This window comes from Daldinia childiae (genome assembly GCF_008694065.1).
Source record: "Daldinia childiae strain JS-1345 chromosome Unknown Scaffold12, whole genome shotgun sequence".
In the NCBI taxonomy this organism is placed as follows: Eukaryota; Fungi; Ascomycota; class Sordariomycetes; order Xylariales; family Hypoxylaceae; genus Daldinia; species Daldinia childiae.
In genome coordinates this window covers 50,290-77,517 of record NW_022984653.1, presented here as the reverse complement: position 1 = coordinate 77,517, position 27,228 = coordinate 50,290, and the positions used below count along the sequence as shown (strand labels likewise).

At 46.4% G+C, this 27,228-nt stretch overlaps 6 protein-coding genes across 8 annotated transcripts; 3 read left to right on the top strand and 3 right to left on the bottom strand.

The window, feature by feature from the left end:
- Positions 1-15: 15 nt before the first annotated feature.
- GL218_08254 (Hydroxamate-type ferrichrome siderophore peptide synthetase) lies at positions 16-15,030 on the bottom strand (the record flags this gene model as incomplete). 2 transcript variants are annotated; one of them, XM_033585052.1, is made up of 6 exons in its annotated part: positions 16-150; positions 215-8,525; positions 8,583-8,653; positions 8,709-10,822; positions 10,871-13,974; positions 14,033-15,030. In XM_033585052.1, the coding sequence occupies 6 exons, from the start codon at positions 15,028-15,030 to the stop codon at positions 16-18; spliced, it is 14,733 nt and encodes a 4,910-aa protein (XP_033440817.1). The 2 variants fall into 2 exon arrangements, with proteins under 2 accessions (XP_033440817.1, XP_033440816.1); XM_033585051.1 differs by having other exon boundaries at positions 8,709-13,974.
- Positions 15,031-18,602: 3,572 nt separating this feature from the next.
- Positions 18,603-20,316, top strand: GL218_08253 (L-ornithine N(5)-monooxygenase; the record flags this gene model as incomplete). The annotated part of the gene is made up of 3 exons (XM_033585050.1): positions 18,603-19,510; positions 19,588-20,167; positions 20,224-20,316. The coding sequence occupies 3 exons, from the start codon at positions 18,603-18,605 to the stop codon at positions 20,314-20,316; spliced, it is 1,581 nt and encodes a 526-aa protein (XP_033440814.1).
- Positions 20,317-21,331: 1,015 nt separating this feature from the next.
- GL218_08252 (uncharacterized protein) lies at positions 21,332-22,717 on the top strand (the record flags this gene model as incomplete). The annotated part of the gene is made up of 4 exons (XM_033585049.1): positions 21,332-21,522; positions 21,578-21,606; positions 21,656-21,876; positions 21,932-22,717. 4 exons carry the CDS (start codon positions 21,332-21,334, stop codon positions 22,715-22,717), a joined length of 1,227 nt encoding a protein of 408 aa, XP_033440726.1.
- Positions 22,718-22,972: 255 nt separating this feature from the next.
- Positions 22,973-24,311, bottom strand: GL218_08251 (uncharacterized protein; the record flags this gene model as incomplete). Of its 2 annotated transcripts, none has more annotated exons than XM_033585047.1 (5): positions 22,973-23,059; positions 23,115-23,315; positions 23,371-23,725; positions 23,769-24,234; positions 24,287-24,311. In XM_033585047.1, 5 exons carry the CDS (start codon positions 24,309-24,311, stop codon positions 22,973-22,975), a joined length of 1,134 nt encoding a protein of 377 aa, XP_033440811.1. The 2 variants fall into 2 exon arrangements, with proteins under 2 accessions (XP_033440811.1, XP_033440812.1); XM_033585048.1 differs by having other exon boundaries at positions 23,371-23,707.
- A 1,110-nt stretch (positions 24,312-25,421) lies between these two features.
- On the bottom strand, positions 25,422-25,922 carry GL218_08250 (uncharacterized protein; the record flags this gene model as incomplete). Its single annotated transcript, XM_033585046.1, has 1 exon — positions 25,422-25,922. The coding sequence occupies one exon, from the start codon at positions 25,920-25,922 to the stop codon at positions 25,422-25,424; it is 501 nt and encodes a 166-aa protein (XP_033440813.1).
- Positions 25,923-26,258: 336 nt separating this feature from the next.
- GL218_08249 (uncharacterized protein) lies at positions 26,259-27,170 on the top strand (the record flags this gene model as incomplete). Its single annotated transcript, XM_033585045.1, has 1 exon — positions 26,259-27,170. One exon carries the CDS (start codon positions 26,259-26,261, stop codon positions 27,168-27,170), a length of 912 nt encoding a protein of 303 aa, XP_033440731.1.
- Between the last annotated feature and the right edge of the window lie 58 nt (positions 27,171-27,228).

Below are 27,228 nucleotides of genomic sequence, written 5' to 3'. Positions count from 1 at the left end.
TTTGCTCACCGTAGCCTAATGAATAGCCTCCAATATAGTGATAATGTCCTCAATTACTTTCTGGGATTGGGACTCTGAGAGAAAGGGGGGGTTGAATATGCCAATATCCATCTTACCCTCACGTATGGCCACTTCGACATCCAGTGTATGCTGTTAATATATCTTACGTTAGCGTCGCCGCGTACCTGTTTTGGATGTATAAGAATGAACTCACCATGTACGCCTCCATCGCTTCGTTTTGTGACGTAAAGCGCCAATTTGGTCGTGGAGCGCTCCACGATGAGCCGTCCCTATCGGGGGTTGATATCGGATTATCAGATATTTCGGTCATCGTAACACTGCGCGTCGTGTATGCGGTGCTTGGACTCGTGGGGGTAGCGAGGAAGTTGACAGAACTCTCAATCCGTATCCCCGTCCAAGCGTAAATCTCCCACAAGCTCACGCTAGTATTTTCGAAGCTGCTGATTTCAAGAATATCTTTTTGAATCTCGATAGCTAAATTAAGGACTGACTGGGTCAATGGTTTTCTGACGAGAAGAGGTACGATGCTCAACGTCGGAAATGGCACATCTTCAATGCCAGTAAAGCTTGTTCTATTTGCGAGATAAACTCCGAAAATAACGTCTCTATCATGTTCGCCTGGCTCGTCAGATTGTCGTATAGCTGCTAAAGCCTTTGAGTAGGCTGCAAAAAAGAGCGCCTGCAGCGTCACCCCGTGGGCTGAACCTACCATTTTAACTCTCGACACGTCGTTTATCTCATTGCGCCTAAACAGTGATATTACTCTAGTCTTCTGAATATTTGCTGAAGTATTTTGCGGAGGCAGTATGCGCATTGGCGCTATTCCTTGAAGATATGCAGACCAGAACTTTCTCCTTCGCTGTTGTATAGTAGGGGAATAGTGATTCAACACGAACTCGTACCACCTTGGTCGATAAGTGCTTAGGGTTGGTGTCAGGTTCTTCTCGCATATCTCCGAGAAACGGCTCATTAAAATTGGTAGGCTGATGGCGTCGTATAGGGCATGATGAATCTGTAGATGCATAAGGTAATTTTCTCGGCTTAAATTCTCAACGTGAATATAGAAGAAGGGCGTCACGGACTCCTCGTAGACCTGGTGATCCTGTACGATATCCGGCGGGCTGCGCTTGGAATAATCTATTGGCTTTGATTTCATAATGATTTGGACGAAGGGGATCTCGGTGAATTTGGTCGCGACAAAGTGTGTTCGGAATGCTTGAGTCTCAGATATAAGGATTGACCATGCTTCTGAGATTGCTTCGAAGCTGGTGTTTCCATGAAGCTGGAAAGTAAATCGCGGGAAGAAGAGAAGCCCATTCGTGTTTTGCCAGGTACTTAGCATGTGCACTTGCATGGGTAGAGCTGGTAAAACAGCTTCGACATCAGCTTCATCTAACCCGGCATCCTTGAGAAGAGAATCGATTTCAACTTGTTTAAGTATTGAGTCGAGTCGTAACGGCGAATCGGTAAGGTGAGGTTTTGACTGCTTATCGTGACTTGCTACCTGGTCTATTATTTCGCGTATAGATGCTGCTTTGAGTAGATCACGGACAGAAACGTCTAGACCCCGTTTTCGGATCATAGATGACGCTTTGATCGCGCTGATAGAATCCAGACCCAGGTAATATATGGAATGATTAAGGCTGATAATGTGCTTATCTATCCCCGATAGCTCAGACAAAACTTCCAACACTGGTGATTCTAAGCTCGCGGCATTTATTTCTCGTGATGCTTCGTCATCCAAAGTTGTTTTTATTCCGTCAATAGTATCGCTGTCCGGTTCGAACGGCTCTAACCCACAAACGGACACCTTATCTGACATGTCAAACTCGAGGATATCTGCATGATCTCCGCTAAAATATCCTAGAACATGTTCAACATTGGCAAGAATTCGATTCGTATCCTCTGAGGATATATAACGCTCGTCACCGGCTATGCGCCACACCACCGACTTCTCAGTGATCTCCATTTCAACGCACACGGGATAATCCACAGCGGACGATGCACGAACTGATCGTAGAATGGCGCTATCCGACCCGACTGTATGATCTCCAGTATTTTGTAAGAGGAAGAGTGTATTGAAGATATTTTGTCCCTTAAATTTGGATAATTTCTGCACTTCTCGAAGTGGAAAGTGCTGGAATTCCATGATGTCTGACATGCTAGCCTGTAAGTAGTCGAAATACTCCGCTATTGTTCCGTGAAGTATGACTCTTAGAGGTACAGTATTCATGGTAGGGAATAATAAATTTCGAGCCTCGTCCGTGTCTCTTCCTGATAATACTACGCCGAAAATGACGTCGAGGGATTTTGAAATCAAAGCGAGCACCGGTGCCCAACATCCCTGAGCTAGGACCTGTGGCGTGATGTGGTACCTTTTACATAGCGCCTTCACGCTTCGAGGGTCCAGTGCAGATAGCAATTCCGATCGATATATTGTTGGTGTGTGGCTGCTAGGTAGATTTATAATAGGGCGGAGGATAGTTGGACGAGCCTCCATTAGGTAGTCGGCCCAAAAGCTCTCACCGGCGGTCGAGAAGCTAAAGAGTAGATGAGCAAGATACGGCTCATATGCGCTTCGAGGGTAATAGTGACCATCGTACGCTGCTTGCACGTCTCTGTGGAGTAATTCGACTGACCACCCGTCGTATAGGGCATGGGCGACCGAGAGGACAAGATAACGCCCATTTGGAGTATTTACGAGGGCGAGCTGAAATAGATCTGACGTTCCGTTGGCTGCTGCTGCTCTGTCGCGGGCCCGCTCAATCACGGTCGAGATGTCGTCTAAATCGGAAAGCTCCACTGTCGGCTCAAATTCGAAGGGTTGGTCTCGGACGATTTGACAGTATGCGGCTTTACTATTTGGGCTGTCGATCTCTGAAAACGTCGTTCGTAAAATTGGAGAGTTGGCATATACTGTAGTCCAGGCCGACTTTAGTCGGTTGATATCTGTATTTTGCGATATTTCTAGTACGTCGTGATTGAAATATCGTCTGAAGTCAGATAGCAGCATGTCTGCTACCATGAAATCTTGCAATGGCGTTGGCGGTAGAATAGCTGTGACATTATGAAGATCTTTCAGATCCTGTACCAAGCATCGCCTCAAGAAGGCGCTCGAGCTGTTTAGATTAATGATTTCGTCGTTATCGTCATCGCCGCTCTTGTCTGTTATAATATGGGAATCGACAATACTCTTAAAGGTAGGGTTTTTCATTAGCTCGCTAATTGTAATTCGAATGCCAATTTTCTTGAGCCTCGCAGCGAGCTTAATACCATCAATGCTATCCAAACCAAGCTCAAGGAACCTTGTATTTTCTTGGATTTCTTCATCTGGCAATCCAGCTAACAAGGCCACTTCATGCCGAGCTTCCCGGGCTTTGGAATTGTTGAATATTTTGGATCCATGTATTTCCGGGTTTGAAAGATTTGACTTCACCAAGTATGAACTTTGCGATACAGTGCTTGACCCACTTGACGCCGTGGGACCACTCGGAAGCGGCATATCACTGTCTGAATCGGCCAAGGTTATGAGAGCCTGGCTAAACTCTTCTAGTAAAAAGCTGATAGCATCTTCTGTAGCAATATTCTTCTGAGCGACAATATTGGTCTGCAGGGATTGGTCTCGTAATAAGACTACCTCGAGCGCCAGTGCGTAGTCAGGAATTCCAGTCGAGTGTAGCGATGACCAGAATGATGATCTATGTTCCGCTGTTGGGAGGACGTCGTCTCGGTCAAATGTCAAGAGGATGTCAAATAATGGTTTTCCTTTCGAGCACCACTTCTGTACATCTCGAAGTGGCGTATGCACATACTCTAGTATAGAAGTACTGTACTCCTGGACTTCTTGTACAAGCGAAATCCAATTGCTGTGATTAGTGAGGTCTACCCTGAATGGCAACGTGTTGAAGACGGGCCCAATTACGTTTTCAACGCCTTCAAAAACCAGGGACCTTCCAGAGAAGACAATTCCAACAGTGGGTACATACCCGAGATGTTGGTGTAATGCAACTAACCAAGCGGATAGGACTATGGTTTGGTGTGTTACACCTAGCGCCAACCGTTTGGCTTCTAATCCGCTTATACTAATCACTCGAGATAATGAGACGTCAAGTGCCCCGGACTGAACTGTAATAGCCGGCATTGGTTGAAATGAACTGTCCTTAAACATCCTTTCCCAGAAAGGCCTCGATTCAATATGCTTCAAGAGCGGTCCGTAGGGTAATACCTCAAAGAACGTAGGGCTATGTGCGGGCGGGTTTTGGAAGTATTTTTCATTGACCCTTCGGAGCAGGAGTTCAAAGCTACGGCCGTCATAAACGGCATGGAAGAGCCGAAGGAGGAGCATTTGCTTTCCGTCATGTTTGAGGTAGTCAATCTCTATAGGATTGCTAAGAATATCCTGATTTGACACAATCCAGCGGTCTCGACGCTCTGACATGAGAACTGCGATATCCTTTTCTTCTGGATCAACCTCAAACCAGGGCACAGCTGTTTTCTTGGTTGCGACTTGGATATACCCATCCGAAGTAGGGAAAAACGTCGTCCGTAGAACGGCATGTTCGACAAATATACTATCCCAACAATCTCTTAGGCGACTCACTGATACCTTAGCATCGAGATAGATCTGAAACTGATTGAAATATGCCGAATGAATCTCAGCTGCCTTTGATCTGGTGATCATTCCCTCTTGAAGGGGAGTGCACGGAGCGATGTATTCCACGTCTGGTCGATCGATATTTAAGGTCCTACACACTGTACCAATATTTCTATGGTATTGAGCGCGAATGGACTGCTTGATTTGAAGAGTTTGCCTGTTGAGAGTTATAGGGGTCGCTTGGGTGAGGGCTTGTGATAGATGACTGATTTGAGGATGTCGTAAAATAAGCGAAGGAGCTGCGAGGGCGAGTCCTCGAGATTGAAGAGCAATAGCTAGCCGTGCAACGTTGATCGAGTCGATGCCGAGTTCAAATATCGAGGACGATGGGTGGATCTCGGTATCTTTGACTTCGGTGATAGTTGAGATAGCCAGCGCTATCAATCGTTCCTTTTCATTGATCGCTCTCTCAGAGCTGATTGAGCCCGTCGTAACATCTCGTAAATAATCATGGGGTAGCTCTGCAAAGAGCTGTTTCAAGCGTTTCGTATCTGCTTTGTTATTTGCCGACAGAGGGATGAAGGGTATGCAGAAAACGTATGTGGGAACCATGTATCCAGGAAGGCGGTCTCTGCAAGCTGCGAGCGCCGCGCGAGACAAGTTCAGTGATATCTGATCAGAGGCGATTTGCAAATCGGTAGGGCGGCGCGAGCCTACGTCGGGGACTAGAAATGAAACAAGGAGATCTCTGTCTTGTCCTAGATATCTTGTAACTAAGGTGACTACATCCGTCACTTGATTAGGGAGACCGGACTTAATGGCGTGGTTAATTTCGCCAATTTCGAGCCTCTGGCCGCGTAGCTTAACCTGGTCGTCGGCACGGCCTAAGAAATCAAATGAGCCATCGTGAAGCACGCGGACTAAATCGCCTGTACGATATACACGTTCGCCATATCGCTCAAGTACCGGGAAACGCTCTTCGGTGAGGTCTTTCCGGTTTAGGTACCCTAGGCCGACAAGCCTCCCAGACACGCACAGCTCTCCGACGCCACCCTTAAGTACTGGGATTTCGGTACCGGGCTCTAACACGTAAGTGCCTACGTTCGGAAACTGATGCCCAATATTAGATGGTTTACCATTAGAAGGAACCCTTCGGGACATGGTAACACCAATGGTAGCCTCCGTGGGACCGTAAGCATTATAAATGACCCCCTTCGGTCCCCACGCTTGCAGTATCTCTTGCCGAAGTTGCTCACCTCCGGTAATGAAAATGCCTCTACATAGGCTCGGAGTTTCATCAGGATGAATAAGCTTCGCTAGACTTGGCGTTAGGTCGATATGGGTAATGTCTAGACTTGATATCGTAGCGGTTATGTCTGCGAGTATTAGGTCCTTTGGCGCCGCAACAACAGTGATGCCTACAAACCAGGACCAATACTGTTCCAAGACGGATACGTCGAAATGGAACGAAGCGAACTGTAGCCATCTAGAATGCGCGTCCCAGTGACCAGAGAAAAGCTGCTCGAAAGCAAGCATGGCCTGAACAGCATTATCGTGACTGATAAGACAACCTTTCGGAATACCTGTCGTACCGCTTGTGTAAAGACAATAGCACGGAGTTGATGGGGATATTGTAGTAGGCTCTAGCGACGCTGAAAAATTCAAGAGTTCACGCTCCGTAACCGTATAAGTTGGAACGGCTGTATTTAAATCCAAGCTATCATTCAAACACGGTTCGATAAGTAGACTAGAGGCTGCGGAATCGCTTAAGATGAACTCGAGCCGCGATACTGGGGCGCTAGGATCAAGAGACAAAAATGTGCATCCAGCCTTCAGAATCCCGAGGATTGTAAAGTAAGCTTCTGGGCACTTGTTGAAACATGTTGCGACAATGCTACCTGGCGGGGTGTTGCGATGTGATAGCATATCAGCAACACGATTTCCCATCTCGTCTAACTCGCGATATGTCCAACGCCTGGTGTAGACCGGGTTTCCTAGCTCACTAACAAACTCGAGAGCAGTGGATGTTGGTATGCGCCGGGCGGAATTTTCAATAAGCTGGTGTAAAAGGTCTGCAGGAGGTGGAATCTGCTGGTTTTCTGCCGGAAGAATAGAGAATATATCGGGTGTGAGGCGAGGAAGCTTATCGGAATGACCCCGAGGGAATGTGAGAAGGTCAGCGAGTAAGGTATCGAACTGTCGTAGGAGAAGACGTGCTTGCTCAGTTGGCAAAATATTTGCTTGGTGCGTTAGATACAGTTGAAGTATCCCCGAAGTCGTCTCAACGACTTCAAGTGCAACCGCATATTCAACTGATGCAGCCTCCTCCAATATCTCCCACGGATGCTCAATTTCGATTCTATCCGTAGTTTGATATGCTATTATAGTATCAAAAAGTTGGCTACCAGGTCGGCCGAGCCACCGCTGCACTTTAGAAAGGGGCGTACGTTCGTGCCGACGTAGACTTGTATTGTACCGCATCATGTCTTCGAGAAGCTCGGCATTGGAGTGAAAGTTACGCGCGACAACAGGTAGAGTTGTTACCATTGGGAATATTACATCTCGTTCTTCCTGCGTAGAACGTCCGTCAAGGACAATTCCAAATGTAATAGACGTCTCCCCAAGATAGGAAGAAAGCACCCGGGCCCAAGCTGCCTGTAGCGCGGCCCTGACCGTAACGTCTGCTTGGGAAGACATGCGATGAAGATTATTAGAAGACATATTGCTTGTCATAGATACTGTTAATGAAGCACCGTTAGAGACATGAAGTGGTGTCATCACCGGAAATTTACTAATAACGAGGTCGGCGGCTTTCGCTTTCCAGAATGTTTCCGGAATTGATTCCGAATGTGCGGGATCGAGGCAAGCTGATAGAGCTGAATGGATCGAAGGTGAATCCCCGCTCGCGACACCCGATAGTGTTTCAGTTAATCGTCGAAGTAAATATCGTAATGAATTTGCGTCATACAATGCGTGATGCATAGCAAGATGCATAGTCGATCGGCCGGGTTCGTGGTCTACGACGACGACGACTTGCCAGGGTGGTATCGAAAGGTTTTCGAGAACCTCTACGACGACACCTTTACGCCATTCTAAATTATCGAAGGAGCTAGATTGTCGAATCGACACGGGAGCGGAGAAGTCAGCCACGGGGTAAATTATCATCGCATAAGAGGAGTCCTTGTGATCAATCGGCGCGAATCCAGTCCGCAATATTTGGCAGTCAGCCGCAAGCTGTATCCATGCCTTGGCGATTTGGCGAGAATCAACTCCTGCTCGCAGCACCCAGGCTACGTAGTTGAAGTAGTGCGTTCCGTCGGAGTTAAGAAACTGGGATATCATACCCTGTTGTGTTGGGGTACATGGCAGCAACGCTTCATAGTCTTTGCGTAATTTCGGATCTCTATCTAGATACTTACTGACGGTATCCTGAAAGCTGCTGAAGCCATACACGAATCGCGCCTTTTCGCAATCGGGGGTCGTTAGGTGAGAGGCGATGCCTGCGCAGGTAGGATTCTCAATTACGTCTACTGCAGATATGACGCATGACTCTCGACGAAGAAGAGTTGCCAGTTGAACCGCGCCGATACTGTCTAGACCAAAGCGATATAGCGAGACGTGCCGTCCAATCCTCTGCTCCGGGATATTTACTAGTCTAGCTAGCACCGAACGAACAATCAATTCAGTTCTACTCCAGGATTCGTCGATTTCATATTTATCCGGTGCCACGGAACCTGCATCCGTTCTTGCTAGTTCCCGCGATGCTGATAAACTGGAAATCTGACTCTGCTGTTCGGCTTGCAAGCTTGAAATGGTTGGCATATGCGATGATGGGCGTTCTAGACAGGCATCAAAAACATCCTGGAAGATATCTAATATGAGCGATGAAATATGGCGCGAGAAGATCGAACTATTCACAGGTAAGCATCACACCGGAAGTGAAGTTGATGTGGGGTCTGAAGCTCACGGATCTGTGTGTAGTTGCGTAGTCAGTATATCTCGATCCTGCCAAGGGGTGATCTCGCACACAAGAGGCACCTTTCCTTGATTTAGCTCAATGGTATAAATAAGCAGCATCTAATTAATAACTTACATCCATGGCTCCATGTTCTTGTTCCAATGACCAGACCGTCCCGTCTAAAGCATAACCCTGCGGTTGTACAATGAGCACGGTATCGAAAAGATATGGTAACCGGAGTCGTGTCTGGATATGTCGTAAACTAGTGAACTGATATGGCATCATTTCGATATTGAGCCGTTGGAATTTGTTCATAACCTGATGAGGAAACTTGAAATTGGAAATATTCATCCTCATAGGAACAGTATTGAAGCATGGCGCTACAAGGGTATCGATTTGGTCTATGGCGATAGAGCGGCCGCTCACGACGTTTCCAAAACAGACATCACGATTATCTTGCAAGAGAGAGAGCGTAATAGCCCAAGCCGTTTGGCATAATGGTAATAATGAAACACCTAGTTCCTGTGCACGAGCCGCGACGGAGGAATATGGACGACGTGATGTATCTCCCGATATTACATATGGGTTAGGATGGTTAACTGAGGTTAACTTGCCAAACCGAAATGGGGAAAATGAATGCAATTGTTCTTCCCAGAAACTATCCGCTTTGGGATGTATAGGAAGCGTTTCCTGAAGGAATGATTCAAAAGGTAGAACAGCCGGTAACTGCTCGTGCCGTGATACCGCCTCAATTTCTGCAAGGAGCTGCTTCATTGAGACACCATCATAAACGGCATGATGACAAACAAATGACAGATACTCTGTGGAGTTTTCAAGTTGGAAAAGGGAGAGGGATACTGGAGGCTCACCATTGTCAAGCGCACTCGGAAGGGAGCTTCCATGCCGGGATATCAGATCCTGGAAATTAGCCTTGTCTGCCTTGACAATCTTCCACGTAGGTGAATGGGACGCCAAAATCACTTGGACCATTGGATGACGGGCATCCTCAGTTGTTACAAAACATGTCCTCAGGATTCCATGGCGTTTAAACATCACGTCCCAGTATTTCTTTATAGTCTGCGAGGGCAGGCAAAGCCGGAATATCATCTGATTGCAGTAAGAAGACCCACCAGAAGACGATCGAGAAGACGAAAGCATGGCTTCTTGTAAAGGGGTACACGGAAGAATATTCTCCACGCACCCCTCTCCCCGGTCATCAAAGCGTCTCCGAACGGCTTCCACCAGCGGCTGAGGCAGAGCGACTGTTTTTTCATTAGGTCGGACAGTTTTCATATATGTATCCTCAGCGATGGCTAAAGCAAGTCGTCCGACGCTAGGATTTGATAGAATAAGGGATAGAGGAATTCGTTTTCCTAGGATTGTTTGAAGCCTCCGCGCTAGAGGTATCGCGGAGATTGAGTCTATTCCAAGGGCAGCAAAAGAACCCCACCGGTTGATTACCTTCTTCTCGACACGCAGCGTCTCTGAAATAGCTCCCGCCAGTAAAACCTCGATTTCGGTCCACTCGACGGAATCTTCAACAACATCTTGCATAGTGCTGCATAAGTTTAATATTACGCCGGAGAGGTCGCTAGCGGAAGAACGTAGCGAGTCATGATCGATTTTCCCAGATGATGTCAATGGTAGAGTAGATATTGGAATAACGAAAGATGGCACCATGTAATCTGGCAGGGCATCCCGCAGCGTCTGCTGTATCGTGACAATTGACTTTCTTATCGGATCTGTAATAGGCAATATGCTAAAGCCGGGACGTTCATGACTAGTAGGAACGTAGAACAGAACTAGCTGCTCTGTAGAAGCACCCACGATTGTAGCAAGCACACTCGTGCAGGCCTTGGCAAGCCTACTCCTTAGAGCGATTGCTTGGATCTCCTGAAGCTCGATCCTCAGTCCTCGGAGTTTCACTTGAGTGTCGATCCTCCCCAGGATAATTAAAGAGCCATCGGGCAACATACGACCGAGGTCTCCGGATCGATATAAGCGACCATACTCACGATGATGGAAGAACTTAGTCGAGGTCAGTTCAGGCATATTAAGGTAGCCTGCAGCGACTTGGTCGCCCCCGAAACACAATTCGCCAACACAACCCAGGGGCATCAGCTCTGGAGAATCTTGAGAGAAAACAAAGGCCGAGGTGTTTTCGAGAGGCCATCCTAAGTATGGCGACGAATCACCTTGAGATACCTTTCTGACGGTACATATATTGGTCGTTTCCGACGGGCCGTAGCCTAGTAGCGTTAGTAGAATCCTGCGAGTACAGTTGGGTACTAACGCACCTTGCCATAGCCGTCGCGCCCAGGTTTCTAGCACGGCATCAGTCATTGGCTCACCTGATGTAACGAGCATTTTAACATTGGGCAGCCGACTAGGTTCTAGAAGCGAAGCAACGGTGACCGTCATACTGAGATGGGTCACTCTTAATGTCCGCACAGCGCTTTCGATATCTTCAAACAAGACATCGTTAGTAGCCGAACATAAGCACATGCCGTTCGCCCAGGAGAAAAATATCTCGAATACGGATACATCAAATGCTTGAGAACAGGCTTGCAACATTCTGTCCGAGGGTTCGTGGGGGTAGATGCGAGATAACGCTTCAATATTGCTTAGAATGTTCGCGTTAGTAACTGAGACACCCTTCGGGGCCCCAGTGGTTCCGCTAGTGTAAATGACATAGGCGAGATCGTTCTGATCCCTAGGGATTTCAAGATTACAGCCGTGATATTCAGAAAGCGTCACGCTCGACATATTAACGACTGGACAATAAACTTCTTCAGCAATCTGCCGTGGAAAGGATTCATCGACGAGGCAGATTTGAGGTTGGGCCTGCTTAAAAATCAGTTGTATCCTCTGCGGAGGGGTACTAGGAAGGACGGGGAGATACGCGCAGCCGGTCTTGAGTATCCCGAGAATAGCGCAGTACAGTAGCGGCGACTTGTCCATAACTAACGCGACTATCCCTCCTGACACAATATCGGATTGCCGTAGATAGTTCGCTATCTGGTTCGCTCTCGAATTCAATTCCCGGTAGGTTAAGTTATGTGACTGCATATCAGAAGTGCTGATCAACGACGCGAAGCACAGGGCGTCGTTAGTTGAATATTTTAGTGCTGCTTCCTCTACAAGCTCTGATAAGCTCGAGGCTATTTGAAGAGTCTTCGGAATCTCATTGTGACGGGATAGGTCATCAACCGGAAAGCATCGCGAGACACTACTAAGTGGTCGGTCTCCATTCTCAATAAAATAGCGAACTAAAGAATCAAGGTGTCTAAATAAGACGTCGACTTGGGGATGCGAGAAGGCGTCCGAATGCCATGTCAATTGGCACGAGAAACTACTGTCAGAAGGAGTTATTTCGACGAGAAGTTTTGTCTCTACCGCATCCTTGTGCCAAGCTTCATAGACGATGTTGTCGATCCGTTTGCGGCTGGCAAGAGTTTCCTGGTACGCGAATATAACATCGAAGAGCTTTTGAGCAGGAGGGATCCCAGCAGCTCGCTTAATATCAGAAAGAGAAAGACCGCCATATCTGAGCGTTTCCCGATTGAACATGTGAATGCCCTGGAGGAGCTCTATAACTGTAGTATATTCGCTCAAGATTGTTCTTATGGGAAGGGTTGTCATACACGGCCCCATTATCTTCTCAACACCGGCAATAGGAAGAGTCCGACCGGATGATACAGATCCTATTATGGTGTCACTGACGCCATTGATTGCCCCCCAGAGCCAGGATAAACAAGCCTGGAATATGACCTGGGATCCGACAGATGCTCCAAGCGCAGAGTCTCTAACTAGTATGGGATCAACCTTAATCTCCTTGTACGCTGTTATAATCTGGGACTCTCGTACGGCCGAGGTTCTAAAGTTAGGCAACGATGTAGGAGCATAGCCGCGAAGTTTCCCCGCCCAAAATTCTTTCGCGTCAATCTCATTTTCCAAGGGAGCAGCTAGATGCTGGCATACCTTCCTGAACTGAGGCCTATCCACTGGCGGCTCGTCTCGTGCTAAAAAGGAAAGATCTTCAATTAATAGATCTATTGTCCATCCGTCATATATTGAATGATGCAGGGTTATCACAACAGCGTGATACGTCGCCGATGCGTGGCTGGGTACGATGCTAATTTTGAACGGACGACGGAGGAAATGCTCAACGTCGGCACATTCAAAAGAATATATATGGTTGAGGACTTCAATCTGGCTATCTTCGAGTTGCTCCCAAACTACTTGGTATAATTTGTCATTGAGATATGCGAATCCAGTTCGTAGAATTTCATTACGTTGAGCGAGAGCGACGAACCATGACTCTATCGATTCGACCGTAAGGTGATTGGGAAATCGGAGTTCAGTCTGATTTATATATAGCCTCGCGTCCTTTAGAGTTTCCGCGACCATCGCCTCTTGAAGAGGACTGCACGGCTCTACACGTTCGACGTCCCTAGGATGTACCTGTGTCGCGGCTTCAGATGCTAAGAAATCCGCTAAATAACCTTGATCAAGCTGGTCAAGGGGAGATTGAGTCGAGCTCGACGAGTGTACCTCACTATGCCGGTCTTTGATGACACGAATAAGCTCCCGTACCGTCGTCACATCTAAAATGCTAATAGTGTCGATAGTAATTCCACTGGTCTGAATGGCTGATGCATATTCGATGGCCGCTAAGGAATCCATTCCTAAGGAGGGTAGGTACGTCGACGGAGCGACGCGCTGTCCGAGAACAACCTCGGCGGTCTCGCAGAGTTGACGCTCCAATTCATCTTCGAATGCTTCCCCCGCGTCGGAATCATGAGAAGTCGAAGTTTCGTATTGTTCGATGAGGGATCTCTTATCGACCTTGCCCGAAGGCAACCGAGGAAAATGTTCCACGATCTTCAGATCAGCAGGGATCATGAAGGCTGGTAACCAGGATCTACATTGGGAAAAAATTGCCGCCCTCATCCCTGTCGATCTTGCGTCGCGTTCAACCGCCGCAAAGGCCACCAAAACGTTTGAGATTATAACAGCAAGAGCTCCGTGACATCCCGGCGTGCGCAAGAGGGCATGCTCAACCTCTCCGAGTTCGATTCTTTGCCCGTTCAACTTGACCTGGCCGCCACCAATCCTGCCAAGACACTCTATTGTGCCATCCGGTAATATTCTAGCTTTGTCTCCGGTTCTGTACACTCGGCCCCAACTCGTATCGAGGAACGCGGCCGAAGTCTGTTCGGGTCTATTAATGTATCCAATGGCTACCTGACTACCACCGATTGCGAGCTCTCCGACTTGGCCGAGAGGGAGCACCCGAAATTCTGGAATATCGCTATCTATTATGAATGCCGATACGGTATCGAGAGGAATTCCAATGTTATTCTTGCTAGATTTCTTGGAAAATGAGGGTTGGATTGTGCTACAACCTTTCGCATGAGTATTCCAAAACGCGACAAGAAAAGTTGCGGAATACTTACCAATGAATCGTCGCTTCAGTAGGGCCATACATGCCCCAGAGCAGGCTGCCTTCGTCATCGTCACCTCCAAATTCCTGGATGACAGGTTCGGTAAGCATCTCACCGATGGTCAGCAGGAGACGCAACTCGGGAGCATTGCTCCTCTTCTTGAGTAAACTGCCAGCAACGGATGGTGTTAATTCGCACGCATCTACGCGCGAATCTCTCAAAACACCGGGAAGATCAGATAGCATATCCGCGCGACTGCTACACACGAGAGTGCTACCGCGGAACAACGGATAGAATATTTCAAACACAGACACATCAAACGTGGGCGCCGCGAATTGGAGGAAGCGAGCGAATGGTGGAATGTGGCGATCGTGGGCAAGCAAACTCTGCGTCACTGCACGGTGGGATATCGCAACCCCCTTTGGCGTCCCAGTAGAGCCGGATGTGTACATGACATACGCCAGGTCATCAGGCTCGGGTACCCTATAGCTGCAGGGTACCGGCTGTCCCGTGTTACACAGCAAGAGGTCCAACGATCGGTTGACCGGCAGGATCCTGTAAGCATCATCGTCTGGTATTCTCGTTGCAAGTTTAGAGTCAACTAGAACGAGCTCGGCTTTGACATCACTCAATATGAATTTGAGACGATCTTGCGGAATATCGACGTTCAGCGGGCAAAAGGCAGCACCGATTTTCAAAATAGCGAGGAGCCCAACGTACAGCGCCGGCGACTGTGGGATGAGAATTGGTATGACAAGCCGTTCCCGGCAGTCAACCGAATCCGGTGGTCGCAAGATTTCGAGCATACGCGTAGCCAGCGCAGTCGCTGCAGAGTGAAGTTCATGATAGGTGACGCTAAATCCAGCACCGGTGCTGCAGTGATAATCTATAGCTGGCAGGCTATCGTTGCTCGACTTTGTTACTAGATCGTGAAGTAGCTTTGGCCCCTCAAGGATCAAAGGAGAGGGATTCAAGATGGATAGTTCCCTCAAGTCCATCTCTAGCTCCATAGCGAGGCACGAATGACGTTTTTCATTAGATATGCGCTTTACGAGAGAGGATAATGGTAATAAACCACGTTACCTCTACCGTCACTTCTGAGCAAAGTAGTCACTTTGTAGTCACTGCGATGGCGTAACGGCGGATGGATGATAAGCGTATGATGGGAGTTTATGATTAAGACGATTCTCGCGTAACTGGCGAGGAAGCTGATGGAAGCTGCTAATATAGATAAGACCAAAGCATACGTTTGCTTTGTGGATATGTATTAGCCTTGCCACGTTATAAAAGTAACTGCAACCACATGTCCTTCAAACTCAAAATCTGACGCGATACCTCTATTTCCTCGTACGTACTCGTGGCAGTTACACCTCGAGATACAGATAGAGGTTAAGGTAACACAGTTGAAGTGGCTTTTGTGGCTTGACGCAGGAACAGTCCAAAATCCCGTCTACAATGTACTTGAGGACGCCTTACCCGTACGTTCGGGCCGCCACGATACGCAGATGTGCCAGAAAGGTTAATTTTGGTAAATTCGAGCGCCAAGTTAGGACGAGCCGTTACACTTAGAAGCATATGTATTAGATGAAGGAAGTTGTGGCCGGCGGTTTTCCTTATGAGGCTTTTTCTTCCCCCTCTCGACTAGTACCTAACAATTCCATTACGTTTACATTCTATTTGCGGTTTAGGTGAGTGGCTAAGAAGAGTTACCTTAATTCCTAGTACCTTGCCAAGGGTTCAAAGTACTTGACGTACATCAGACATGTATATGAATTCCAACGATTACATAGAGTACATGCATTCCCTTATAGAATTATCTAGGTTAATTGGCTCTATCTCGGAGACCCGGCATTTCTGATGTAGCTGGAGCTTTGCGGGATAGCATAGTAAACATCTATGTATCTCTGCATATTATGAAGCTGACGCTTACATATTTCACTTCATAAACTCATATAAGTACCTAACGGAAGATGGTAAGCATGTAAGAGTAAACAATCTTGGGTATATACAGACTCTAAATTTTCCAGTAAATCGGTAATGAATCAAAAGGTGACTATTTCAAAATGAGACTGCAGACCTTACCTAAGGTACCAACTCGTTAAACTGGTTCGGTAAAAATTTTAGCAACACTAGAAAATTACGTGTGGCTTTTGATCTACTGCTGTACAACCATACCTAACCCTGCCGGTCGAGCGGGGACGAATAGAGTTGACCGTTTTATTGCGCGGAGTTGCCTCCTAACCAATTCTAAGTTTATAGATCTTGAAGAGTAGTATTAGTTTTCTATTATTCCAGCATCTTAGGGGTCACGGATATATATGTACCTAAGGTATCAAAGTAGAAAGTAGTTATGGATGGTGGTTAATGCTTCATTGATTTTTTTTAGAACCATCTCAAAAATGAATATTCATTTCGTAAACTTCGGCCGCCGAAAAAAAACATTCGTCGCAAAATACCTCGTAACGTGGACATTTTAATCATACTAGGTAGCTCCGGTATTCGTCCAGGACCCCGGCATCGCCAAGGCGCCCACTTCCAGGATGAGATCTTGAGATGATCTTATCAGATCATCAGATAATTTGCATCGTGGATCTATTAAGAGCTGTTTAGCGACTTATGAACCAAAGAACCCATGCATTCCACACCCCAATCGTCTTTTAGTCGACCACCCTCCCCACTCCACGATGCAGGAGAATAAAATTTTCTTCTCGAATTCGGTTAACTTTTCCATGTTCATATATTATTCACGTGTCTTGGAACGCCGTGTGGGGTTTTTTGTGTTGATCTATGGGTTTTAACTATCCCCTCCAGGCATAAGGACTCCGCGGCGTTATATAATGAACCGTATTTAAAACCTGCCGAAAATTACATAAAGTATGGCGTGTCATTGTCGTTTAGGTAATGAATTTATTAACTAGCTAGTTTATCCCAACTTCCATTCCGTTCTGGGCTGTTGGTCCGCACCCCAGGTTACCAGTAACGAGAGAGAAGAGCTGTACCCAGCTAGAGTACCCAGCTAGAGCAACACAGGTTTCCAACGCAGCTATGTAACTATCTGTCCGGGATGTGAGTATTACTACGAGGTGATGTTTCTTCGTAAATGTAACAATAGGAGTAGCTAACGGAGCCCCGATATCTAGAACTTGAAAGAAGTTACCATTGTGTATCGATCACGGATAGAGTGGCGTGGGCGGAGCAGGTCTGAAGAACTAGTTAGGCGTATGCCTACTCTAAAACCTCTTTTATTTAAAATAGCTCGAATATATAATTTAGAATAATATTATTATAGTAATAGCTTGCAATTTGACAATTAACAATACCAAGTGGAATAGCAACGAATATAATACATAATGCTTGTTTACTTACCTACCATGAACTCCTGCAAATAGTCTCCAAGTAGATAATAATGGTGATGTGCTTAACAAGATATATTCAACTCGCCGTAGGGTTCAAAAGGATAAAAGGAACGGGTTAAAGTAACGAACAAAAACTATGGCCGTCATCGGGGAATGCCGGCACCATCTGGTCTCCATGCACAGACATCTTATCTGATCCGAAGATAACGCCGATGTCGCCAGACTAATATCCCTGCGGTCTCCTCTTGGCTGCGTCTCCCTCAGCCAGTGCCAGGTTTGAAGACCGAGGCCAGCTAAGTTCGTACTCGGTGCATGCTATTACATGTGTCACAAGTTGAAGGTACAGCGGGAACATCCCGCAAAGTCTGAGCTGGTCTTCGAAAATGCCACTGCTAGCGTAGTGACGCCAGGTTGCTCTAGTCTCGATTCGCTTCCCGTCCGACACTGAATCCTCAAACCGAGACAGGTAGGGACAGGGAATACACAGTTCTAGCTAGACCGAGTTATTTAATCACTCCCGGCGCTCAGTTACCTACGTCCTAACACACGCGGCCAAATTAGGTATTGAGTCACATCCCTAAGTACCTACCTAACCTAACCTTTCGTATCCTCCCTCATGGGTCCTAAGCAGCTGCTGATCTCCATCGTTCCCGGTTGTTTAGTACCTACCCGCTTGGTACTAGCTCTTATAGGTTTACATAGCTGTGACTATACCTCGTTCTTAGTTCTGGAACATGCCTATTCATTATCTTCTCACTACCTACTTGATGTGCATGGCGCGTCAGGCCATTCGATTTACAGCATGTCGAATTCTAGCCTTGGAACTTTTCCACGATCTAGACAAGGATGCGTAAGACATGGCCCGCTCTATATATATTCGAACGGCTGCACCATCATTCGGACAACCCAATTACGACTATTTTACTGACTCTCTCCTTCTCTAACCACTTGTACCGTGAGAAGCCCCTTATTCTTAGTCCTCTTGAACTTTTTTTTTCTGGCTCCGAAGTTCTGTCAACATAGTTGACGAGTAGTCTTCCTCGTTTGGTTTACGGGACCTCGGAACCTAAGGTCACATCATCAAATACCTGCGGAGTACTTGTTCCTCTAGTTAGGTACATGCTGACTTAGCAGAAGTCTGCAGAGTCCGTATTAAACAGCGTCGCATATTCGCCACCCGTCTTACGAACAACAGCGGGCAGTTTTAGTCCAATAAAATAACTATCATGGCACCGCATAGTCTATTAGACGGTCATGATGACGGCCCAACCAGCAATGGTTTTCCAAAGAGCGACACTGATGATCAACCAGCCCGGTTGTCAGCCTATAGCTCTCTGAATAACAAGTCGCACCTAAAGAAGACGTCAACAGAAGATGTGCATGATCTTGTCTGTGTTGGATTCGGACCAGCTAGTCTCGCGGTCGCAGTCGCCCTTCACGACGCCATCGACAATGGTAGTCTCCACAAGACGGGCACCGGGTCGACTCCGAAAGTTCTTTTCCTAGAGAAACAGCCAAGGTTTGCGTGGCACGCCGGAATGCTCCTCCCTGGCGCAAAAATGCAGATATCTTTCATCAAAGACATGGCTAGCTTAAGGGATCCTACCTCGCAGTTCACTTTCTTGAACTACCTCCACAAGAACGGCCGGCTGGTTGAGTTCACAAATCTAAATACGTTTTTACCGTCGAGGGTCGAATATGAGGACTACCTCCGCTGGTGCGCCAGCTTTTTCGACGACGTCGTCCAATACAACAGCGAAGTGGTGTCTGTCTCTCCTGTAAAGGGGCTCGAACCCAACGGATCGGTTTCCACCTTTACCGTTACGTCGAAGGATCATAAAACTGGTGAACTAACTACTTATCGATCCAAGAACGTTCTTCTAGCTATTGGTGGACAACCATCGATACCGAAATGCTTACCTTCGAATCACCCTCGAGTCATCCACTCGTCTCAATACGCGCATCTCGTGCCAAGGATTCTAGAAAATCCAGCTTCTCCCTACCGAGTAGCTGTTATCGGAGCCGGACAGAGCGCCGCCGAGATTTTTAACAACATTCAAGTCCTATATCCGAATTCTCGGACATCCTTGATCATGCGCTCCGAATTCCTGAAACCCAGCGACGATTCACCATTGTAAGCCAACCTCAGATTTTCGGAGGAGTCTCCCTTACATAGACTTAATTTCTTTTTGGGAAGCTAATTACCAATAGCGTTAATTCAATCTTCAACCCCTCGTTTGTGAACTCCCTCTATCAAAGATCTGCCGAAGACAGATACACCCTACTAGAGGGAGCTCGGAGCACCAACTACGGAGTGGTCCGGCTAGAGCTTATCGAGCGTCTATACGAGAAAATGTACGATCAAAGACGCGAACTTGGGACCGACGAAAGAAAATGGCCGCATCGCATCCTAGGTACTACAGATGTAGTCGGCTTAGACACCAAGTCTGATCAGCTGCGGCTCACAGTTCGTCCTCTAACGTCGAAGACTGCCGTTCACGACGGCACGCGGGAAGAAGAAGTCTTGGATGTCGATCTCGTCATCGCAGCAACAGGCTACCAGCGCCAGTCTCATCTGACTATGATAGAAGACGTGGCTCATTTGCTACCTCAAGCTTCCGAGTCAAACGGAGCTCTACCAAGTGGCATAGTTGGACGGAAATTTTCAGAAGCTAAGATTAACGACCGCTCGGTAAAGGTATCGCGCGACTACAGCGTGCAGTTTTCCCCTGGGAAAGTGGCGCCAGGATCCGGCATTTGGCTTCAAGGTTGTTGCGAGGGAACACATGGAGTGAGTCTATTTTAACCCATCAGAAATTTATGCGCGTCGCTGACTTTGCTTTCTAGTTAAGCGATACTCTGCTGTCTGTTTTAGCTACCCGATCCGAGGAGATAGTCGGCTCTATATTCGGCAAGGGTGTGCAAAATGGGAGCAAGTGAAAATTAATGAATTGAGGTTTCCTCGGAATCTATGTCGTCTCGAGATTCATCGGACTTTCGCGAGGATCAATTTGTTTCTCGTGAATAGTTGGCGGACGAAGAATTATAAAAGGCGTAGAAGAGAATTATATGTGGCATCAAGACACCTCAAATAGGGGTGCAAATAGGTGCACCAAAACTAAAGTTGGAATACAAAATTTGGCTGAGTGCCTGACAGTTAGGATATAATGACATAAATAAAATAACTCTTTAATTTCCTATACGTGATCGGCCTAAATCATCAAGGTAGTAAAGCTGAGTATTAGATATTCCTACTTTTAGCGGCTACTACTGATCTTGATGCCCTTCTTATTAGATATATGCACGTAGACAGTCGGGATATATAATGCGTAAATCATCAAATAAGATTTAACCAGCGGTAATCGGTTGTAATTTTATTCGTTTATGTTTGTGTATCGTTGAAGTTAATCCTCGCTCGAACTTATCCTTGATCGTGAAATGTAGCCTTGGTTTAGAGTAAGCACTACTCATAGCGAGCCACGAACAGGAAAGGCTAAAGCTAAAGTCGATTAAAAGATCATAATGGAGGGTAAACAACTTATGAGGTGCTAGGATACAAGGGGAGACAACTAGAATAAATGACACCTTTAGTGTATACAGTTTCAACTTCGATAGTTGGGCGAGAGCTCCTCGAGGAATATCCGAATTCTTTCCACATCTCTTACATTACCTCGTGATATGATATTTGAGATTAGTTTTGGGAATTCAATATAAGCTTACCTTATTGACATAAGATGGCTGCTTGGATGGTAATAGCTTGATTATAAACCGAGAGGCAAGCGTCAGCAAGCTGACCAATATTGATACCACTATTCCGAATATAAAGTATATTATTCATAGAGTTCGATGACGTTCAAAATATAAATAGTTGGGATTTTATCTGTATTGACTAATGAATTATATAGAAATCAGGTCAATTCTGCAACTTATTGTTATATCGAACATCGCATATACAATGGTTTCGTCGCGATGGATAAGTGTGGTAAGCTTCGTGGGTATTGGGTCCTGCATTCCAGTGTTTGCCGAAGAAGATTCTCTTCAAGCCTCAATCATCGATACTTCCACATTAGACGGGAAACTATTCGTCGGATACCAGGCATGGTTTCGAAAACCGTTCGAAGATAATGGTAACTCGCACTGGACAACGTAAGGCTCTAAGTTCGCATCAAGATATCCAGAGAAACTTACCTATAGTATATAGAGACACACCGACACCTGAGGTTGGCCATGGTGAGGAGTTCGCTACCTGATCCAGAACTTATACTGATTTCTTCCATAGTCGGTATTGACATGATACCTAATATCACAGGCTATCCGGAAGAGTGCCTCTTTGACACATCGTTTACTCTCCCAACCGGTAAACCCGCACAGTTCTACACGAACGACTGCAAGGGGATTGTAGACCTACATTTTAATATGATGGCAAACTACGGTATCAGCGGCGCTTTTATCCAAAGGTTCTATGGCTATATCAACGAAGCGAACGGAGGTTGGATTAACGTGCGCAGCACCTACCCTACCGCGTAAAGTTAAGAATAACCTAACTCTAAGGTAGATCCTGAACTTTGCTAAAACGGCCGCTGAGAAATATGGGCGTGGGTTCGCGATCGAATACGACCTTAATGGTGCAGCAACGGGTTCCACAAACGTCACCAATACGTTTTTAGCAGATCTAGAAGCTCTCGACTCTATAACCTCATCGCCAGCATACATGCATCATAACGGAAAGCCTGTCATTGAGATATGGGGTTTTGGCATAGTGACGGAAGTCACCGCGGATGATGGAATAGCAATAGTGACAGCGCTGAAGAATGCAGGTTGGTACGTGATACTCGGAGTCCAACAAGCGTGGCACGCAGAGCTAGCCGCGGATCAGCCTGGCGGGTTTGGACCAGTCTACAAGCTGGCACATATGATACAGCCCTGGACTGTGGGGGCTTACGACATCAATAACTATGACGAATTCCACGATGGAAGACAGGCCATCGAAGACAGAAACGCATTACAGCAGCTGGGACTAGAGAGCAGTATTGTCGTGTGGCCAGGAGGCTCGAGCAGTAACGCGAACCCAAGCGAGGCATTTGATCACTTCCCTAGGTGGAATGGCACGTTCTACCAAAAGCAATTAGACGGTGCTGTTAACTTGAAGCCTAATTTCATATTCGGTGCTATGTTTGACGAGGTAAACGAAGGGACAGCGATATTCCCTTTGCTAAGGAATAGGGAGCTACCCACGAATCAACGGTTCCTAGGAATCGACGATGATATGGAGCCGGATATTTATCTAAGGAAGGCAGGAGATGCAGCGTCAAAACTGGCAACGGCTTCGCAGCTGGATTAGTATTAAAACTACCCGGCAGTCAAGTTTCCCTTATGATAACGTTGATTAGCTTGGTAATATATTGAACCCATCGTCATTCAGATCATGTAATTTCCCGGCAGATCGATGTCGCTGAGCTACACGGTAGCACTTACGTTGCATAAGGAAAGTTATTACGGGAAGATCGTAGAATATGGCTAATAACTTATCCCAATAGTTTCAAAATCTGTAACTAACTATCTCCATTTGTGACTTGCCTTTCCTCAGTGAAGATTCCTATCTAGGTGGGTTCTCAGCCAGCCTAGTCGCATCCTCCATCTCCTGAATAGATGGCATATTGATTATCATCATATATAAGATATCCTGCGAGTGTTAGTTAATACGATAGACAATATTTATAATAAGGAAGGTCAAATACCTTTCGTAGCAATCGCTTGCGTGGTCCCTTCTCGGCTCTTTCGGGGTGCTTACGCGCCCGTTTTTCTCGCTTTCGTTCGTGCTTCTCGCGCTTGCGCTCGTCTTTCTCGAGCCTACGCTGCTGTTTCTTATGGTCTTTTGGCGTAAGTTCAACCTTTGGATCCATCAGAGGATTGAGGGCACTGGTGGGGTTCTTTCTCAGCTATTAAGTGATTGTTAATAAGTATTTGATGATCCGAAAGGGATATTAACCTTACATATTTTCTTTGAGCCTTAAGATCTTTGCGCTCGTTGAAACCATCAAACGAATTTGAAAACCCGCTCTTCGTACCGCTTTCATCCCCTTCCTCGTCGCTAGAGGTGTCCTCCAAATCAGGGAAGACCAATTCTGCGGAGGCCGGGAACTCAATCGGACCCGTTATCCCATCATTACTTCGAAACTCACTGTGAGAATTTTCCCGGTTACTAGTTCCGGCATTGAGATCTTGCTGTATTAGAGTGTTATTGGATTCCGGGCTGTATGCCATGATGAAGCAGTACAGGCCGCGCGGTCGGAAAAGCTCGTCATTCATCTTTAAGAGAAATGCGTTTTGGCTATAACCATACGGTAAGCTAATCTGATAAAATAGAAACGGATGAGAATATCGTTACGCACTTCTTACGACTCCGCATCTCCTGGTATACTCCGGCTGTTATCTGGACAGCTAGTCCAACCGTAGATCCTATGGCGGATGGAATAAAACCGGCCATGTTTGAAGCAAGGTTGATAGCGCCTACTAACGGAGAAGACGCCGTTGCCTTATCAAGTTCGTCAAGAAACCTCATAAATGTAGGCTGGTCAATGCCACATCCCATTAAATCGGGCGCGTAGGCTCTGATGAACCCGCGGGCACGTTGTCCGGGCCGCCGTTGGGGGATGATAATTGGATAAGGAAGAGAAACCGGCGTAGCTGGAAGAGAGGATCCAGGATTCCCGATTCCCAGCGTGCCGAGGTCATGGTATTGCTGCTGGCCGATATTACTACTATAATGCGCGCGTAGCCTCTCTTGAGCGTCATCAAGTGCCCACTCCTCTTCCTCGTCATACGGCTGGTAGCTGTAGACTTGAGAATCTTCGAGTCCTATCATATGGTCAACTAAAGCCTCCCACAAGGCGAATTAATATTTACTCACTTGGCACTACATTGTGCGTAGTCATGGTGTCTGGCGCAAATCCTACACAACTTGCAAAGTGTAGATCGTGAGAATTAGAGGTTGTCAAAACCCAGTTCTATGATAGAGTGGGTCCTTTTAACGTGGCGAATTAACAGAGCTATAACCTAGATAGTTGATTAACTCTAGGAGATTGAAGGCACTTTAGGCAGTCTTCCGACTTTTCTTCCTGTGAATAAATTAATATGAATCTGACGCTAGTTTCCAGCTACGAAAACGACGGCATACGGACCAGACAGATTGAAGACGAGGAAAAGAACTTGCACTTACTTGGCTTTGATGAATTATATGAAACGAATAGCTTAAGCAAGCATCTACTTAAGTTAACATACATTAGGTACATAGACTACCAGAGACATCTGGACATCCGGATATCAAGACGAGTAGTGTTGAAAAATTGGATCGTTTATATAGATTATTGATCGCAAATCATACAATTAAGATCACTGATATTGACTGCACCGCCTCATACGCTTACGCGTTAGATCATAAAGCTATAAAGGTAAGTTGTTAGCTACATGAGCGAATCATCGCAGTGTTTGGTTTCGATGTTGGTTAAATCTATACAATACCTGGCTTAGTAATTGCCTCGGCATACTTTTCGCCTAGGAATATGCCTAGGCAATTTAATATGATACATGCATAAACTTGTACATTTATACATTTAAGTACCAGTTCAACCTTGCTTATCGAAATGCGTGCCATCTAATTCCTTAACTCAAACCAGGGCCCGGAATCTAAGCCACAAAGCTAGGTACGCTTCGCTACCAACTATATCTATTCAAATTTAAATTAGAAAATGATTTCTCATTTTGTAGTTGATTTTAAGCATATACTAGACCATTAAAGCCTACATATATTAAGTGGAAAAGTTATGAAATACCTGTTGCTTTTAACATGTCAATACAAAATAGGGCAGACATTCGTTGCGAACCCCTACTCGAGCCTCTAAGAGATACAATAGCAGAATAATTCCTGTAGTTCTGATGAAAGATTTGAATAAGGCTCTTTGATATATCTCCTAGAAAAGATAGGATGTCATGCACTCGCCCGCCCGGCCCCTCTTCCACACCTTGACCAATGATTGTAGAACGAATTAAGTAGCTTCCTTTCCAGAGTCAACTTGTGTACTTCGCTCTCGATCTTCCTCCACCAAACGTAATATCTCTCGCATCATCTTGTATATATGTTCATGGTCCGTACGGACGGGTCCTTCCTCCGTCTTTGCATTCGGTACTCCAATCCAAGCTGGCGACATTCCACTTGCCCAAAACTGGACAAATCCGTTGAAGTACCGTCGCGCAATCAGGTAAACACCCTCAAGATACGGAAATACGTTGTCCCGCTTGACAAGCTTAGATTCGAAGCGCAAGAAGTACTCGCAGCGGTAAGGTAGTATTGGGCCTTCCCCAACATTAAAGAAGATGTAGGCGTTCTTGGTTTCTGGTTTTCCGATAATCTGGATAAGGGGTTCGCCAGTACTAGGATTGAGCTCATTTTTATATTTTTCGATGACCTCGTCAAGGAAAACGTCGTACAAGCCCTGCAGATCCTCGATAAGCGAGGGATAAACATCAAAGCCGCAGTCAACGCCCATATCGAGTCGATAATACCAGTATAAAAAGCGTAGAAGTATTAGTAGAGGAAGCCAAGCAGCTACGGGCTCAACAAGGAACGTGTCAAGTGTTAAAAGAAGGTGAATTAGGCACCAGCGCCCAAGCTGGCCGGTTTTATGCTTTTGTTAGAATGGTTGGTTAACACGGGCGGGGTAACCCAACAGCGTTTATTATGCGTTTCGCTGCCAGCCTCGCGGTTGAGCTTAGTATTAGCAACCAGGCCAAGACTATAAAATGGGTGGAATACCCAAGAGAAGGCGACCCAAACAAGCCCGACATACTGGAACAATAGCAAAGTGTACTCTTTTATATCAGGCATGGCTACTCTTACACACTCTCCAGCCGTCATCACCTCCTTACCCGACCTCCTCATCTTCTTGTCTTCGATCACTCTGTTTAGCACTCTGTATTTGGACTTTGAGGGTAAAAACCTCAGTCGTAATGGAACCCTTACTATATTAACCGTGCTTGTTTACCCAACACAGGTAATAAGTCTTATTGACATCCAGACCCTGGGGACCTCCGCTTTCACCACGTCAAGTACCAATGGGAAGACTCTCAAGGCCATCCTCGAGGATCCGCTCACTCCTAAGTGCATCTGGGACGTACGTAATGACGCTGACGCCCTGTGGGCCCATCATCACGTCTACCTTAGGGGAGTCATAGACGTACAGCTTCTCGAGAATGCATCCCGTACCGGCGACAAAACCTACATACGAGGGCTTAATATATGCGTCGAGAAGGATCTGAAGCTGAAGTTCATGGAACTCCATAGTTGGATCAAAACCAAAAGGGATATACAGGCGCTCATGCCTAACAACATCTTCGCGCACCGACCTTTAGACGCTGAGACAATACGATATTGTTCCAATGATGTCGTATACCTACCTGCACTACGCGAAACTTATATCCAGCGAATCGATAGCCAATGGATAGAGAAGGTAATGGACGAAAGCGCTCGCCGTGTAGTCGACGCCTGCAGCCCTTCATATGAGTCTCAGTCAGGCACGAAGAAGTTGGGACCTTGGGGTTCGGGGCTGGAAAAAGCTGAGTTGGCCTTGGAGGAATGGCTTGATAAAGTGGATAGACGTAGGATGGATGAGATGCAAAAAGACTATATGATGGATGGAAGAGAAGATGATACATCCGGATATGAGGATTGCTATCATGCTGGAAGTTATAGAGACGCGGTATGGGACGATACGTTTGACAGTTGTTGGGAAAAGTAAATGGTTAAGACCTTAAGGCTTGGCCCAATTTCTCCTTTTCGTGGCATAAGGTAGTGAG